Here is an 18951-nt window from a genome sequence, read left to right as displayed (position 1 = left end):
CCATTTTGTGAAACTTATGGTGATTCATATTGAATGACACGAAAGTGGAGTGTCAATAGATAACTGTACAAAACAGGTGGTATAAATTTAAAAAAATTAGTGGATCGTATTAAAGTCAGACTATTTCGTCTAGTAGTATTGTCCGCAAGAACTGGTCTTTTGTTGAATTGATTCATTTTTAAAAAGATTTTGTCATCAGCTTCTCGTATTTCTGACTGCAGACCCAACAAACTTAAAAATATACTAATAACACCAATATAAGACTTAGATAACAATATGTTATAGTATTAAAACAAACTGCCCAATAAGGAAAAATACATTTTGTTGGTAGGAGTACGTAAATAGTTACTTTGATAGAAAGATGCAAATCCAATTTTGATACTTTTTTTTACAATTTTTTTTATTTAAAATAAGAAACTGTCGTCTAGGAACGGCTTTCATTCTAAAATATATATCAAATTTATTTTCGACTTATTAATATATATATATATATATATATAATCCTTAGGAAGTCCAATCATAAGAAATACAAATTGAGAGTTGGCTTTAAGTATATACAATTTACAATTCATGTTACATGTATGCTTAAACCCGCAATTGTTGTAAGAAGATTAAACCATTTTTTTTTTATAAATAGAATCTCTAACTCTAAGCATCAACATGATCAATGAATTGAACAATTCGTGTATTTGCCTGATCTGGCGAAAACCAGTTTATTAGCGTCTAGTTACTTGTTTTATATATAACTGCACGAAATCCCGATTTGGGAATAGAATTATCAGATGTGAATAATATTGTCATGTATCTGCCCGTGGATGCTAATTCCATCGGATAAATTGTTCTTGTGATTGTTCCTGTGTAATTTGACAACGAACCACATCTAATTGACTGTCCATTATATATCTTGAATAAAACATAATATATACGAGGACCAGTAAACGTTATCATTTGTAATATAATCAAAATCCAGTAAATAAAGGCAACAGTAGTATACCGCTGTTCAAAACTCATAAATCCATGAACAAAAAACAAAATCGGGGTACACAGATTTTAAATAGCGAATGCAACAAAGTTATAACAGTCAAGTGGTTATAGTTAGTTTGTGATAATTTAATTTTGTACGACTGTCATATAAGAGAAAGGTTAAGCTAGATATAAAACCAGGTTTTGTACATCAGTTCCTACATAATGAAATACATGTATCAAATCAGGAATATGACACTTGTTTTCCGTTCATTTGATATGTTTGCTTACACAAGTTGTTAATGTAATTTTCGTTTATATTTTGCTCGGAGTACGGTACTTTAATTATTTTACTTTTTACTGTTAATTTGTTTTGTTTGTCACATATATATGTTATTTACTTAAATAAAAACGTTAATTATCCTTTGTTAACTGTCCCACTCTGTTATCAAGGGACTAATTATACATTGAAAATGATCATACAGTAAATGTTTGACACATCCTTGAAGGTAGTACGATGATGTTTAGGTATCTACAAATCAAAATATATTACGGATCAAGAATATCTTTTATCAGCTTAATAAAGTTTTTACACACACACACACACACACACACACACACACACACACAGAGTTCGTAATTCTATTACACTGGTTTTGCATACTGTCCTTAAATTCATTTTAGTTATTCGTTGTCATTATGTTGTTAACATGTCGAAATATACTATTATTTTATTTATTAGTGTATATCGCTGTCTTTCGTGTTCTTGCATTTTTTGTGCTGTACTCCCGTTATGTGATGTTGTCATTTTGGCAGTAAATTAAACATAGCCATAAAGCAAAGAGGTTTAGCTAGCCACAAAATCAGGATCAACCCACCTTTTTTTATTAAAATGTCCTGTACCAAGTCAGGAACATAGTAGTTGTTATCTTATAACTCATTTATATGTACGTTGCATTGTTGTTTGTTTTTTGTTGCACTTCAGTGGTCTGTTTTAGTATATAACCCGGGTTTGTTTTCTCCTAATCGATTTATGCATTTTGAACAGCGGTATACTTCTGTTGCCTTTTTTTTTTTTTTTTTTATCTCATTTCTGTTTGTTCTGTAATCCTACAGTTTTTATATAATACAAATGGAACATCGTTAAATTATATCATTAAACTTTAATGATATACAATCAACGACCGAAAAAAGAAAATCAACGTCATCTAACATTAGAAAAAAACAATAAAATACAAATATCGGATACATGGAAAAGAAAACAATGGATATATATCTCCAATTGGAAAGTTAAGATGTGTGTATTAAAAGTTATAGCGTTGACTTGATAAAGTTAATTCTGTATACCTATATATGAGATGAAACATTTCTCCCACAGACGAAGATGTCAGTGAATACTTAGGATACATCCTATTATCTTTATTATATAATTTGTATTGTACTTTTCCGGGTATTTTTTAACGTATTTTTTACAAGGAAAGGGAGGTGTTTGATGTCAACTATTTGTTTCAAGTTTATTAGTTTCCTTTTTTATTATTTTTTTACGATTGATTTTAGATATGTGAGAAATGTTCAGTGATTGGTTTTTTTTTATTTTCCCACACATATTCTTGTTTTATCGTATTTCAAAAAGCAGGATAGATTTAAAATCCTCCGTCTGTTACGATCTTGTCGATGACCAAACCTACCTTATATCTTATATATAAAATATGATGCATAAAAAATCGTTTGACGGATAAGGTAAAGGTTGTACATTTTTTAGTACTTTTAAAGCTTTGATGGTAACGATTACCCCCCTTTTTTTTTAATTCAACTAAGTTTCATGCATAGTATTTTAAATATTGGGATGGTTTTGCCGACAAACATTGTATTCATTGTTTCCTTTATTTGAATACTGTGTTGAAATGTGTTATAAGGATATACATTTTAAGAATGATATTACTTTCGTTATATGGTGGAAAGAAATATTATAGAGCAACTAACTTACTTTTACTAAATCATATTCGTCTTCAAGTTCAAACTGAGTAAACGTTATTCGGATAATATTTGAAAGTCCAACATCAATATGCCATAGTTTATACGTGTTGTCGTTGTAGTTCGACGGATATCCAGGGGATGTTATTATTTCATGTAATAAATCTGTATGTAAAGAATATAAGGTGTTAAAAGACACAACGTTGACATATACTATATGGGGAATACATATTCTCTAGTCTTTAGAAGTGTTATTTTCATTTGCAATCAGTATTTTTATGGGGTTTTTTCCTGAAAAAAGGGCTTCGCAGCTGCAATACCATAAATGAATGACGGTTCATCATAAGGTCATATGTTATACATATTTATTTGATTATCAAGCTCTGCATATTTATGGTGTTAATACCACGCGAGATCATATTGATATTGTCTTCTTATTCATTAATCGGTTTTTGTTTGGTTTTGTATACATTTCTACTTTTATCCTTTTTTTGTATTTTTTTTTTTTGTGTGTTCTACTCACCTTGACAACGACTTCCTTTGGTTCCATTTAGACAGTAACGGTATAAGTATTACAAGATGCTCTACATGAACCAAAATTCAAACAGGGATTTGAAAAGCATGGTCCAACTTCTGCAATTAATCTTTTATATTATCAGCTACATACTTTTCGTTTGTATGTAATGTCAAGTTGTAATTTTCTAAACGATTAAAGAACTGCGTTTAAATTTATAAAAACCGACGTACATACATTATATCATCCTTTCAACGTAAAGAACTCTCTAGATTAGTTTATTTACAACTTTATTATATGTATAAGACATAGCGGAATATACCTAACTCAGAAATTAAAAATGGAACTTACAATGCCATTGCAAAAAAACAAAAAACAAGCAAAGGACAAATAAGTCTTTAAGACGTAACCTAGAAAAGAATACTTAGCAACACCACCCAAAACATTGAGTGGTCTCGGGTCTCTACTTTCTAGAGAGTCGATCATGTAAGTACACGTTCGTTTATCTGGCTAATTCTGTGTATCAAGTCTATAAAAAAAGTATTGTGAAAATATCTTTAGTCATTTGTGAAATAAAAATTTCATTAGAATTATCAGAAGTTAGAGTCTTTCAATTTCAATGCAAAATGATTCCTTAAAACTAAATAGTTCACTACAACTGATATTTGAATAAATATTTCTAAGAGACATATTTCATGTAAAAATTTGTAAATCAGCGCTGAATCCATATTTTTAGACGAATTATTGCTTTACACTATTGACAAATAATCGATATAGTTGAACTTCTTACCATATATGTAGGCTTGCAAAATTTCTTTTGATAGAGTTGAGCCATTTCCTTTGATAGTTAATAGTGTGTCTTTCGATGTTACACTATTGTTTCAGATAAGGGTGGGGGTTGGTACCTACATGTAATAAAACGTTTAAACGCGATGCATTTGTTTGCACCTGCCAGTGTTCTATGTTATGTAGTTTGTTGATGTGTTTCAGAAGAATTTCTCGTTTCTCGTTTTTATTTAGATTATACCGTTTGTTTTCCCGTTTGAATGGTTTACCATTAGTAGTGGCCTTTCATAGCTTGCTGTTTCGTGCGAGCCAATGCTTCGTGGTAAATTAAGACAGTACTTTAATCTAAAATGGTTTACTTTTACAAATTGAGACTTGGATGGATAGTTGTCTCATTGGCACTCGTACCATATCTTCATATATCTATTGAAAGCTCTAACAAAGATTTTTCCAAATAATCTAAATTTCTGAAAGGAATAACAGCTTAAAAATAGTTAATCGGCAATGATTTTTGGAATCCTTCGACAAATTGCAGAACTTAACATTTGGTATGTTCATGATAATAATTCTGGAAAGAATTGTACCCATAAGAGAGCTTACAAGAACTGACGGATGGCAGTATAGACATAAGTAAGTTCAGAACTTCTTTTAAAAAACCGTATTGGCACATTTTAACAAGCTTGTCTGAGATATCGGTTCTGAAACCTTTACACATTTTATCGCTACGAAAGCCATACCGTTTTCACACCGGAGTCCGGAAAACCCAGAATCACAGGCACAGTGAAATGTGCCATTCAACACCTCACACGAGCCTCTGTTCAAGCAGTTAAATCCAGTACAAGGTGTGACTGAAATTTCAAGTGTTCGTCATAATTATAGAAAAAAGGAAAAACAGATTTCATTAGGTGGATTTATAACATTTCAAGTATTTCATTAAATTTGAAAATAACATAGAATATACAATTTGATATCATGATTCAGTATACATTTTTAATATGAAACGTTTGGTTCAATTGTCTTGAAAGTAGTGTTTAGTGTACGGATACAAATTCATGTCGTCACATATTTCGTTATCTTTCGAATATTACATGACGTGTAGGTATAAAGTTTTGTTACATTTGTTTACACTACAGGATTATGACAGTTGTTATTTATTCGATTGATGGGTTTGACTTTCCGTTTTGAATTTTTTTAGGAGTTCGGTATATTTGTTATTTCACTCATCCCGATGAGCGCACCAACGTGAAATATAACATCAGTTAAAATTTTATGAGTAGCTGCATTTTCAAACATCGAAGATTCGTCGTTGGATTCTATAAGTATTGCAAGTCAAATAGATTAATCAAAACACTAGATTACAGGAAGTCGCATTAGGTCAGGCGAATCATTCAAAATTTGACTTTACTTACGTGTGTATTATTTAAGGATAAAACGTAAACTTGATGAAATCCTATTGTGTAGCTTTCAATTGGATATTGCTCAAGAATGGTATCGCTGCGAAAACATGCTAAAAACCTAATTCAGTTTATTTTCTACCAAAACGGTTCGTTTCAATAAAAGTACGGGTTGTTTTTGTGGTATTCTCTTGTTTCTTTGTATTTCATTAATATTCCTTTAAACTAAGAATAAAAACAAAAAATTGTACCTTCACACAGATGTCCAGAAAACCCAGGTTTGCATGAACAGTGAAATATTTCATTCAACACCTCACATGAGCCTCCGTTCAAACAGTTAATTCCAGTACAAGGTGTCACTTCAATTCAAAATGATTGTCATAGATTTAAATAAAAATCAAAAACAAATTGTTATTGATCCTTTCTAGTATTTCATTAAATTTTAAAAAAAAAGACGTAGAATAAAAAAAAAATATATCCTGACATCAGTTTACATTTTAAAACAAGCCAGTCTAGAAAGTATTGGTAAATATGCTGATATGATATCAGGCCGTTACATTGTTCGTTGTCTTTCGGAGATTCTGCCATGGAGACAATGTGTGTGACCTTTGTATCCGAGGAGCCCATCGTCGCGATATGTATAACATTAATGAATGTATAGTAACTACTCTTTCTCAAGATTCTTTTAAATGAACACTATATTTTATCTTCCTTAATGATATCTAAGAATTACCTTCACACAGATGTCCAGAAAACCCAGGTTTGCATGAGCAGTGAAACATTTCATCCAACACCTCACATGAGCCTCCGTTCAAACAATTACGTCCAGTACAAGGTGTCACTGAAATTCAAAATGTTTTTCATATTAATGGAAAAATTAAAAACAGATTCGATTAAATATTTATTTCCTTAAACTGGAAAAAAAAGACTTAAAAATTTGATGTTATGACATCAGCTTACATTTTGAAATTGAAGTTTGGTTTAATTGTTTTGAAAGTAATGGTCAATATGCTGATATCATATAAGGCCGTTACATAGTTTGTTGTCTATCGCAGATTATGTCATAGGTGGACAAAGTTTGATGGCATTTATACCCCAAGGAGCGTAGTGACGCAAGATATATAACATCAATGACAACACAGCCGCTACCCCTTCAAAAATCGAAGTTAGGTTGAATGATGTGATACAGATAATATTTCATTTAAAAAAATATTAAACCTGAAGATACCAAGAATTCATGTTTAGTAGCACGAACTTATGACGATATTAGGGAGAAACAGTATTGTTTTAGCGTAGGTTAATGTTCGTTATATTTAAGTTTTTGTTCAATAACGAAGAAAATACAAACACCATTGCATCCCCTTGAAGGTTTTCTTTAAGTTTTTACACATTATCAAAAACAACTAATTTATGTTTAATTTAGAACGCAAAATGTTTTGTTTCAGCTGATTCCGGTTTTCTATAAGCTTGTTTGTTTTTTCTCTATTATTTCACACTAATGTAGCAATATACTATACTAACGTTAAATCAAAATGAAACTTTAAATTGAAAAAAATATGCATATGTTATTGTAAAACAAACCATGACTCGTGAACAAACGATTTTTTTTAAAAGTCTTACATTAGTTCAAACTTATAAGACATTTCCTTTTTTACTTGTTGGCTTCCAGATAACAATTCGCCTACATGTTTTTCGTATTCAGTTACCTAGGTCTGACCATTCTCATAATTTTCCGGGGATCGCAGTTACGCAAGTGCAAGGCGGAAAACAAAATTGGCAGACAGAGTCAATAAACGTAAACATCGCTCCGTCACCGAAATAACCTATATTTTATTGTACATGTATACGTGCTTATCTGAATATACATGCTTCTTTGTTGATTGTTTACAAAGGTGACAATCGGTAAACTTCGGCTTTAAACACGACTATTTTTGAGCTAACATATTTTCACAACACTGAACAAGTGAATACTTGTTTACGATTATACAAAATAGATACGTATAAAAAGATAAAATCGTGCACAGAGGTTTATAATATATACTTGCATCAATTCATCAATTTTTACCTGTCATCGTGTCATATGACTTTAATAATGTTTGATGCTTACCTTCACAGAGACTTCCAGAAAAGCCGGATTCGCATAAACAGTGAAATGTGCCATTTAACACCCCACATGAGCCTCCGTTCAAACACTTAAGTCCAGTACAAGCTGTCACTGAAATTATCATTTAGTCGATTTTAGTCTCTGATGCATGATTTTTTATTATTAATTGGTTTTGGCTTTTAACTAGCTGTCAGTAACTGCGAGTACTCTCAAATCGTATTTTCTTGTTAATTCGACCTGTTGATACTGTTTATAATGCTTTTTTGTTATTTTTTATTTATACGGATCTTTTCTGTACACCAGCTTTGATTATTTGTAATATCTTCAATTTTTCACTTATTCTTACAACATTTGTATAAACTTCAAGATTATAAAAAAACCGGTTTTTTCTAAAGTGAACATTGATTGGTTAAATATTTCTCAGTCATGTCCTGTTTTTGAATTTGTTTGTTAGCTTTTTGGTCATGAATGTTTGTCTCTAATATTTAATTAACTGTGCATTTGTATTCAGATATCGCAGATCAAATTTATTCGTTCATTGTTTAATCATACGTTTTTTTATTGAGTTAAGTCTGCCAATTGATATTTTATCGTATGTTTTTCTTTGTTGTGATGTTATGCTATTGTTTCAGAAAAAGGGAGAAGGTTTGGATCCATTAAAACGTTTAATCCCGCTGCAAATGTTTGCACCTGTCCTAAGTCAGGAATCTGATGTACATTAGTTGTCGTTTGTTTATGTAATATATACGTGTTTCTCGTTTCTCGTTTTGTTTATATAGATTAGACCGTTGGTTTTCCCGTTTGAATGGTTTTACACTAGTAATTTTGGGGCCCTTTATAGCTTGTTGTTCGGTGTGAGCTAAGGCTCCGTGTTGAAGACCGTACTTTAACCTATAATGGTTTACTTTTTAAATTGTTATTTGTATGGAGAGTTGTCTCATTGGCACTCACACCACATCTTCCTATATCTATTAGAAGGTAAGAAAAAGAGTTAGATGGAACACGCAAACCGAGTGCTACCGTGTTTTGTGTAACAATAAGGAATCTTGGTACCCGGGATGCGTCCTAGCCGGTAAAGCTATTCTGGAAAGAATTGTACCCATGGGAGAGCTTATAAGGACTGACGGATGTTAGTATAGACATAAGCAAGTTCAGAACTTCTTTTAAAAACCGTATTGGCACGTTTTAACAAGCTTGTCTGAGATATCGCTTCTGAAACCTTTACACGTTTTATTGCTACGAAAGCCTTACCGTTTTCACACCGGCGTCCGGAAAACCCAGAATCACATGCACAGTGAAATGTGCCATTCAACACCTCACACGAGCCTCTATTCAAGCACTTAAATCCAGTACAAGGTGTGACTGAAATTTCAAGTGTTCGTCATAATTATAGAAAAAAGGAAAAACAGATTTCATTAGGTGGATTTATAACATTTAAAGTATTTCATTAATTTGAAAATAACATAGAATATACAATTTGATATCATGATTCAGTATACATTTTTAATATGAAACGTTTGGTTCAATTGTCTTGAAAGTAGTGCTTAGTGTACGGATACAAATTCATGTCGTCACATATTTCGTTATCTATCAAATATTCCTTCACGTGTAGGTATAAAGTTTTGTTACATTTGTTTACACTACAGGATTATGACATTTGTTATTTATTCGATTGATGGGTTTGACTTTCCGTTTTGAACTTTTTTCGGAGTTCGATATATTTGTGATTTCACTCTTTTCATCCCGATGAGCGCACCAACGTGAGATATAACATCAATTAAAATTTTATGAGTAGCTGCATTTTCAAACATCGAAGATTCGTCGTTGGATTCTATAAGTATTGCAAGTCAAATAGATTAATCAAAACACTAGATTACAGGAAGTCGCATTAGGTCAGGCGAATCATTCAAAATTTGACTTTACTTACGTGTGTATTATTTAAGGATGAAACGTAAACTTGATGAAATCCTATTGTGTAGCTTTCAATTGGATATTGCTCAAGAATGGTATCGCTGCGAAAACATGCTAAAAACCTAATTCAGTTTATTTTCTATTCAACGGTTCGTTTCAATAAAAGCACGGGTTGTTTTTGCGGTATTCTCTTGTTTCTTTGTATTTCATTAATATTCCTTTAAACTAAGAATAAACACAAAAAGGTTTATCTTCACAGAGACGTCCAGAAAAACCTGATTCGCATGAACAGTGAAATATTTCATTCAACACCTCACATGAGCCTCCGTTCAAACAGTTTATTCCAGTACAAGGTGTCACTTCAATTCAAAATGTTTGTCATAGATTTAAATAAAAATCAAAAACAGATTGTTATTGATCCTTTCTAGTATTTCATTAAATTTAAAAAAAAAACGTAGAATAAAAAAAAATATATCCTGACATCAGTTTACATTTTAAAACAAGCCAGTCTAGAAAGTATTGGTAAATATGCTGATATGATATCAGGCCGTTACATTGTTAGTTGTCTTTCGGAGATTCTGCCATGGAGACAATGTGTGTGACCTTTGTATCCGAGGAGCCTATCGTCGCGATATGTATAACATTAATGAATGTATAGTAACTACTCTTTCTCAAGATTCTTTTAAATGAACACTACATTTTATCTTCCTTAATGATATCTAAGAATTACCTTCACACAGATGTCCAGAAAACCCAGGTTTGCATGAGCAGTGAAACATTTCATCCAACACCTCACATGAGCCTCCGTTGAAACATTTACGTCCAGTACAAGGTGTCACTGAAATTCAAAATGTTTTTCATACTAGTATTAATGGAAAAATTAAAAACAGATTCGATTAAATATTTATTTCATTAAACTGGAAAAACAAAGACTTAAAAATTTGATATTATGATATCAGCTTACATTTTGAAATTGAAGTTTGGTTTAATTGTTTTGAAAGTAATGGTCAATATGCTGATATCATATAAGGCCGTTACATAGTTTGTTGTCTATCGCAGATTATGTCATAGGTGGACAAAGTTTGATGACATTTATACCCCAAGGAGCGTAGTGACGCAAGATATATAACATCAATGACAACACAGTCGCTACCCCTTTAAAAATCGAAGTTAGGTTGAATGATGTGATACAGATAATATTTCATTTAAAAAATATTAAACCTGAAGATTACAAGAATTCATGTTTAGTAGCACGAACTTATGACGATATTAGGGAGAAACAGAATAGTTTTAGCGTAGGTTAATGAACGTTATGTTTAAGGTATTGTTCAATAACGAAGAAAATACGAACACCATCGCAACCCCTTGAAGGTTTTCTTTAAGTTTTTACACATTATCAAAAACAACTAATTTATGTTTAATTTAGAACGCAAAATGTTTTGTTTCAGCTGATTCCGGTTTTCTATAAGCTTGTTTGTTTTTTCTCTATTATTTTACACTAATGTAGCAATATACTATACTAACGTTAAATCAAAATGAAACTTCAAATTGAAAAAAAATATGTATATGGTTTTTTTTATAACCAAATGTCTAGTTTTTTAATTGTAAAACTAACCATGACTCGTGTACAACACTTTTTTTTAAAGTCTTCCATTAGTTCAAACTTATAAGACATTTCCTTTTTCACTTTTTTGGCTTCCAGACAACAATTCGCCTACATGTCTTTCGTATTCAGTTACCTAGGTCTGACCATTCTCATAATTATCCCGGGATCGCAGTTACGCAAGTGCAAAGGGGAAAACAAAATTTGCAGAGAGAGTCAATAAACGTAAACATCGCCCCGTCACTGAACTAAACTATATTTTATTGTACATGTATACGTGCTTATCTGAATATACATGCTTCTTTGTTGATTGTCTACAAATGTGACAATCGGTATACATCGGCTTTAAACACGACCATTTTTGAGCTGATATATTTTCACAACACTGAACAAGTGAATACTTGTTTACGATTATACAAAATAGATACGTATAAAAAGATAAAATCGTGCACAGAAGTTTAATATATATACATGAATCAATTCAAGAATTGCATTAACATCAATTTTTACCAGTCATCGATTCATATGACTTTAATGATGTTTGATGCTTACCTTCACAGAGACTTCCAGAAAAGCCGCATTCGCATAAACAGTGGAATGTGCCATTTAACACCCCACATCCAGTACAAGGTGTCACTAATATTTGAGCAACACAAATTAATTAACATAATAGTTATTCTGAACATAATATACCTATCTGGGGTTTTTTTTCTTTTCAGAACGATAAGTTATTTTTTCGAAGAATCAATTCAGGCGATAACATGTTTAATAGAAATATGCTCTAAGGCATAAAATATTGACCTGTGTGAGGTCATTATTTTCCCTGAAACAAAGGCAAACTAAAATTTACCTCAAAATTATATTCGTCTGATATTTTTTTGGTGACGATTTGGTAATTTATTTTTTAAAGTTCAATCTATAATATGTGTTAATAAAATCGTCATTGCCTGCATTTTAATTTTAGAAGAAATAGTGTGAATTTTTGTTAATTTATCGCTACAATACAGAGACATTATTACATGATCCTAATGTAGGGGTATACATTGATAATAAAGTAAAGATGTAAAGATTATTTAGAATAAACACATGTTCCTGACATGGAAAAATGAATAATGAAAATATCAAACTTAGAAGGTAAGAAAAGGAGTTAGATGGAACACGCAAACCGAGTGCTAGCGTGTTTTGTAACAATAAAGAATCTTGGTACCCGTGATGTTATTTATCGTGCATAAAAATATTAAATCAATTAGAGGTTATATGAATTATTTAATTTTTAATAGAGATTAATTTTTAGAACTATAAAATGCAAGGTGATAGCAAGAATTTTAGTACATACAAAGAATTTCAAACTGTTCAAGTTTTAAATCAAATCAGCGCAGTGTTCATCAAAATATATATTTCTCAAATTTATAACATACAATCTGTATGTGATATAATCACCGCCGATCAATGTTATTGGAACTAACTTTTTCCAAAATAAATAAATGGGAACTAAAACAAGTACTTTTACTTTTCTACATTGGCTAGAGGTATAGGGGGAGGGTTGAGATCTCACAAACATGTTTAACCCCGCCGCATTTTTGCGCCTGTCCCAAGTCAGGAGCCTCTTGCCTTTGTTAGTCTTGTATTATTTTAATTTAAGTTTTTTGTGTACAATTTGGAAATTAGTATGACGTTCATTATCACTGAACTAGTATATATTTGTTTAGGGGCCAACTGAAGGACGCCTCCGGGTGCGGGAATTTCTCGCTACATTGAAGACCTGTTGGTGACCTTCTGCTGTTGTTTTTTTTCTATGGTCGGGTTGTTGTCTCTTAGGCACATTCCCCATTTCCATTCTCAATTTTACTACTACTGCAGCTAACATTTTGAACCACCTTCACAATTTTTACGAACAGTTCAGCTATATAGTACAGTTGATATCATTGACACAAAACTCAGTTCTGAAAACAGGGATGACAGCATACTAGTACATACTTAATCATACTCACTATTTGATTTGTCTTCAGACAATATATCTTTTGTGATAATGAATGTCAGGCCGTTTGATGCTACTAACATGATCACGAAGCCACAAATAAAAAACATATGCCGCAAATGCGGGTGCTTCTTTTTGCTCTGACTGTTATCTTTTTTTATTGACTGATTCTTTGGCATATTGTCTGGAATATCGACATCAAGTTGATTTGTTATGGCGATAACGGAAACTTCCTCATAATCATATTGATTTTCTGTATCGAAACATTCTTCGTACACATCATCATCTGTTGGCCCGTTAACAAAGATGTTGTTCAAATATATTTTTGGTTCTGCTTTCGACATCTTGTCCATTTGAACAATTTTACAAAGCTGTTATTAAGTTGGCTAAAAAGGCAAAATCATATGTTCCTTCGTTCTTATCTTGTTAAAATCTAAAATATCAATAATAACGATATTAAATTACAAAGATGAAATACTAAATGTATTTCTGTTCAAATGGTTATGAATTATAAATCTAACCACACGTTTCAATTAAAAATCAGAAGATAGAAATATAATTGGAAAGCAACAGCTAAAAAAACATTATTTCTTATACATGTCATACATTTGTATTGCTTCTAGTGTTGTCTATTCGTTTGCTTTAAATCAACTTAATTTGAAGATATACTCGTTATATTATCACACTTCGCCGTGTTAACCATCGCACTTCAGCATGACCATATCGGTTAGGAGTACCATCGCGCTTGCGAGTCCTAATATATATTTGTGAGTCGTTATTGGTAGTCCACAGGTTTCAAGAACATCCGTTGTTTGACTTGTATGTCAAATGCGTTTTATTAAAATATACGTTTTACTTTTTTGATATTTTGGATAATATTGATTGTTCTGTATTTAGTCCCCCCTACCAAGAAAAGTGTTTTACATGGAATGATAGAATTGAACGTTGCTTTCAATTTCGACTTGTGTTTATACGTGTACCATTGCGAATCTTTCTACCGCTTTTTCTTTTTTGTCTTTTTCGTCGTTCTTGTTTTGGGTCATTGTGGTTTTTTTTTTCTTTTGAGCTATGGTCTAAATTCGCCAATTGTATACTCCCTCTTTTCTCTTTTTAATACGTTCTCCTATTTATTTGTATTGTAGTCCTGTATTATTATGTTGTCATTTTAATGTTATATTTAACAATGCCATCAAAGTGCGAGGTGTGGCATGCCACAAAACCAGGTTCAACCCACCATTTTTTTCTTTAAAAATGTCCTGTACCAAGTCAGGAAAATGGCCATTGTTATATCATAGTTCGTTTCTGTGTGTGTAACATTTTTAAATTGTGTTTCCGTTGTGTCGTTTGTTTTCTCCTATTTTTGAGTGTGAATTCACATTACTATAAGACGTGTCACGGTACTTTTCTATCCAAAATTCATGTATTTGGTTTTGATGTTATATTGGTTATTCTCATCAGATGTTGTCTAATGCTTAGTCCGTTGCTGTGTGTGTTACATGTTAATGTTGTGTCGTTGTTCTCCTCTTATATTTAATGCGTTTCCCTCAGTTTTAGTTTGTTATCCCGATTTTGTTTTTTGTCCATAGATTTATGAGTTTTGAACAGCGGTATAATACTGTTGCCTTTATGTAAATATGGATAAGAACTTTCTTTATGGAGGATAGACTAGATTGAATACTAGTAGCCAGAAATTTAAATTGTCTTCGGAAACGAAAGCAAATAGGTAATATATAAATGCAACCTACACAGGGGTAGTATATTTGAATATGGCTCACGAGTTTAAAGTTTCTCCAATTCAATTGGATATTCATCAATTGTAACCAAAATAGAAATCGTTTTGTCATGGTTTTTCTACCAGCACATAAAAATAGACTTAACTCTGTAGCCGTATTAATTTAGGGTGATATTTTATGTAAAGAACATGTTGGGACATGGTATCAATTGTATGTATACAGCAATTCTTTTGACACATCCTAAAGTTTACACAAAGGACAGAAAGTACCAAGGGTATTCTAAAAACTTACATATCCAAAACAGACAGCCAATATAATAGTAAAACAGAAAAAAAAACTTCACTACAAATCGGGTATAATTAAAAATGCTTTGGAGGTAAAAGAACGAGGAAAATAAGTAAAGAACAAGACAAGTGCACGGACAAATTAGAAAATGGATATATTGGTCCGACTTGATTCTTAAACATAGTATTCACGGCACTTTCGTTAGAACAAATAAATAGTTTCTCAAAAATTCAACTAGGTAGGAAGATCGCAAGTACACATCGAAGCATAACGAGTATATCTTCAAATGAAGATCGCAAAGGTCTATTTAGGCGGGGAGACTAGTACTGCGCTACGATCTCACAGCGACTTTACCACGACATCACTACAAACCAGCACGTTCTTACTGCGACCCAAACTTGCTTCCACTACAACCATATCACGTTTATACCACGCTTATATCACGCTGTTTAAAACCTTTATACGATTTTATCACGCCCATATTGTCCTCATCACGCTGTTCTTACGACCCAACTACGTTCATACTACGATCATCATGCTCATTTTTAATTTATAAAAGCTCTCCCGATTTTGTCTGTCTGTATGTAATTTGAAACGCTTTTCCTTTATATTCAAAGGCTCAATAATTCTTGAAACATCTGTATCATCCCTACTATCGTTCACTCAAGCATCTTCAGCGGGATCGTTGTAGAAGCGTAATGATGACTTAGTAGTAGAAACGTGATTGAAACGAAATTTACATTTTTATGCCACTCATGCTACGAGCTCACCACGATCTGAATTTATTTTAGATCGCGGTGAACGTGGTGCAATCGTGATCTAATATGACTGGGGCTAAAATCATTTTGATGTTTTTTAATCTAATTTCGTCAAATAAGCCAATTTTCCGATTAGCACGCATTAGTATGGGTTCAGAAAATATGGTGTTCAACTTTGTTGAAGATGGTAAATTGGGAAGTACAGGTTAGAACATTAATCAGTCATATTAATTTCGGCCTAACATGTTGTAGAAAATAAACCAAATATCACAGGAGCAACAATAAAATATCAACTGTATATCAACTTGATATAACAAAACATTGCTAATACTAAATCATGTGACGCTTACTTCAAGATAATTAAAATTGATATAAAGATAAATATACTTTATTCATAGTGCGAAAAGTTTGCACCATAATTCCGAACACTGGTTCGTCCATTTGCTGATAAAGTTTATCTTTTCTGCCCTAAAATTGCATCTACATGTAACGCAAAAAACCTTTCCGGGACTTGTAATGTTCGTTACTTTCCTTTTTCCTCCCTTTTCTGTTAGAATGAAACCACTCCCTATCATCCTGCCTTCGAATCCATGTTGTATTTGAAAACGTCACAATAGTCAAATGTCATGCTAAACCATCGCATCTAAGCGTACGGACCATCGTGCTTCAGCGTGGACAATCGTACTTCAGCGTAACCATCGTACTTCAGTGTCCCCATCGCACCTCCGTGTCCTGATCACCAGATATAACATGGATCTTAAGTATTCTGTACATCATATCCGGAGTTGGACAATAAATGTCTCTCCAATGATTTTAGGGATCGAAACGGTATTTGGAAGGTCATATAATTTACCTCAATTTAGGATTTACACGTATAAACATATATACAATTATTTGTTATCTAATGGTAAGCACACTCAAGATTGCAGTCATTTAAGTTTTATTAAATTTCAAAGCTAAGATTTCTTGAACTTTCGTTAGGTAGCAAGTTGTGTGGTGATCGTGTTTGCAGTCCCAGGGCTGCCCAGGGATGAAGATGTTCATGTTCCTCAGTCAACCCATTGGTCGATATTCAATCTGGATTTGCGTCTTATATGTTAATATGGGTAATATGTCATCTTGTCAAAAGGTTACATGAAAATGCACTTGAAAGAATTTTTCAATATCACAAATGGTTTACATTGTAGTCAACTTCTGTAATAATAGTACAGTCAATTAGGAATGGTATTTGGCTTGTTATCGACACATTAGACTGATTTCTCAAACAAACAGTAGGTAAGTGCATTCACAGAAGCAAAATCAATTGTTTTAATACCTACTGTTACCAGTATAAGACTATAAAATGACACGACGTTGTAATATGTCATAAATCATCTTTTTTGTTTAAACTTCCGGGTTCAATGCCACATACATTTTTTTACAGTATCAACCAAGTTTCTTTATGAATGTATATGTAAAAATAACGAAAAATTACTTGGCTAAATTAGTTCACAGCTTTGAGCATCATATCTACTGATCTGCTTGTTTATTTCAGTTTACTGGTTGGTACATTAACTCACATCACTCATGGGAAAATTTGCGTTACAATCAATCACGTTCAATATATCATAGATGCATCTTTTATTTTTATAAAAAAAGTGTATAATATATTCTCTTTATTTTTAGGTAAACTTGTTAAATATAGAAAAAAAAAGCTTTGTATTCAAGTTTCAGATCCGTCCAATATCTTCCGTTTGTACTGTAGACAAGTGTTTTATCAGTAATTTCCCACATCTTTTCATGTGACCATAAGTAGGGGCAGATTTTAACAAGTGTTTTTACTTCCTTTAAATTGGACGTTTCCACTAAACTTTTGATATATAAGTTATATTTAGCAATCACTAAGTAAAGATGATAAAGTGTATTCAGTTGATTAGTCAAACAAATCAGAAAAAAATATTCCTTGATCTTAATCTTTATACGATTTTGGAAGCGAAGAGATTAAATCCATTTGCTATTATTGCACAAATCAGGGTTAATATACGTATCTTTTTTACGGGTTCTTGTCTTGAATGACAATTTATAGTTGACTCTGGATCTTAAATACAATCCATTATTTTCGATAAATTATCAGGGATGATGTAAATAATTATAAGTTAACTTTTTTTTTTTTTTTATTAAATATCAATCAAATAATTATGTTTGAAACTCTTAAGAAGAGATTTATGTGAAAAAAATATCTATATACATGTAACGAACGTATATTCAAATTATGCTTTTTGAAGATTTTCAATTTAGTTTGATTAATTGTTTAAAAACTGGTTTTGAAGATTATTTCTAAAACTCTTTCTTTATTTTGCTTATCTCAGTAGCTTTCAAATTTAATTGTAAATACCATAAGACCAATTTCACTACTTTCAAACCAAAAGTCACTGTCGTATGTGTTTCAAATATTTCGAATGTCTAAACGCACATTTCAACAAAGTACAACTTCATGTTTCATTTCATCAATGTATTCATCATTCAAAAATGTAAATTAAAGTGTTCCTCTGCTAGGCATTTCATCTCATCCTCTATGAGGATGACAAAGGGACGCGGTTTCTAAATTTAAAGTGTTTTTTTGTTGTTGTTGGATATATTGATAATTTTTTCGAAAACAAAACTGATGTATGTATACATCTAGCTTCTAATGATAGGGTATATAATCATGAGTGTATCATCAGATCGCTTGTAGTCAGGGCTTTGGTTATAAAAAGATTAAAAACATTCTTACGTACACTTTTTGTTTATAATTTTTTTAATTACAGAGGAAGTTAAATCCCAATTTCATTAAGAGTTCACACGTACTTTAGATGTATTTGGCTTTTATTTTTAATTCACGTTCGGTATATATAGCTTTTTATGTTTTTCGGTTCTTTTACATCAATTGGCTTTGTTTACATCTGTAGTACTGGAAATCTACTTTTAAT

At 31.8% G+C, this 18951-nt stretch overlaps 1 protein-coding gene across 4 annotated transcripts; it reads right to left on the bottom strand.

The window, feature by feature from the left end:
* Positions 1-373: 373 nt before the first annotated feature.
* LOC139491380 (fibropellin-3-like) lies at positions 374-13663 on the bottom strand. 4 transcript variants are annotated; one of them, XR_011656527.1, is made up of 10 exons: positions 13241-13663; positions 10377-10484; positions 8987-9097; positions 7739-7846; positions 6365-6472; positions 5883-5990; positions 4975-5085; positions 3461-3570; positions 2951-3102; positions 374-903 (listed from the first exon to the last, which is right to left on the bottom strand). XR_011656527.1 is itself a non-coding variant. In XM_071279031.1 (9 exons), the coding sequence occupies exons 1-8, from the start codon at positions 13578-13580 to the stop codon at positions 3488-3490; spliced, it is 1077 nt and encodes a 358-aa protein (XP_071135132.1). In that variant the 5' UTR covers positions 13581-13663; the 3' UTR covers positions 374-903; positions 3461-3487. The 4 variants fall into 4 exon arrangements, 1 of the variants encoding a protein (XP_071135132.1); XR_011656528.1 differs by lacking the exon at positions 5883-5990; XR_011656529.1 differs by lacking the exon at positions 8987-9097.
* Positions 13664-18951: the final 5288 nt, after the last annotated feature.

This window comes from Mytilus edulis, chromosome 10, assembly GCF_963676685.1.
Source record: "Mytilus edulis chromosome 10, xbMytEdul2.2, whole genome shotgun sequence".
Classification (NCBI taxonomy): Eukaryota; Metazoa; Mollusca; class Bivalvia; order Mytilida; family Mytilidae; genus Mytilus; species Mytilus edulis.
This window is presented reverse-complemented; position numbering and strand designations above follow the sequence as displayed.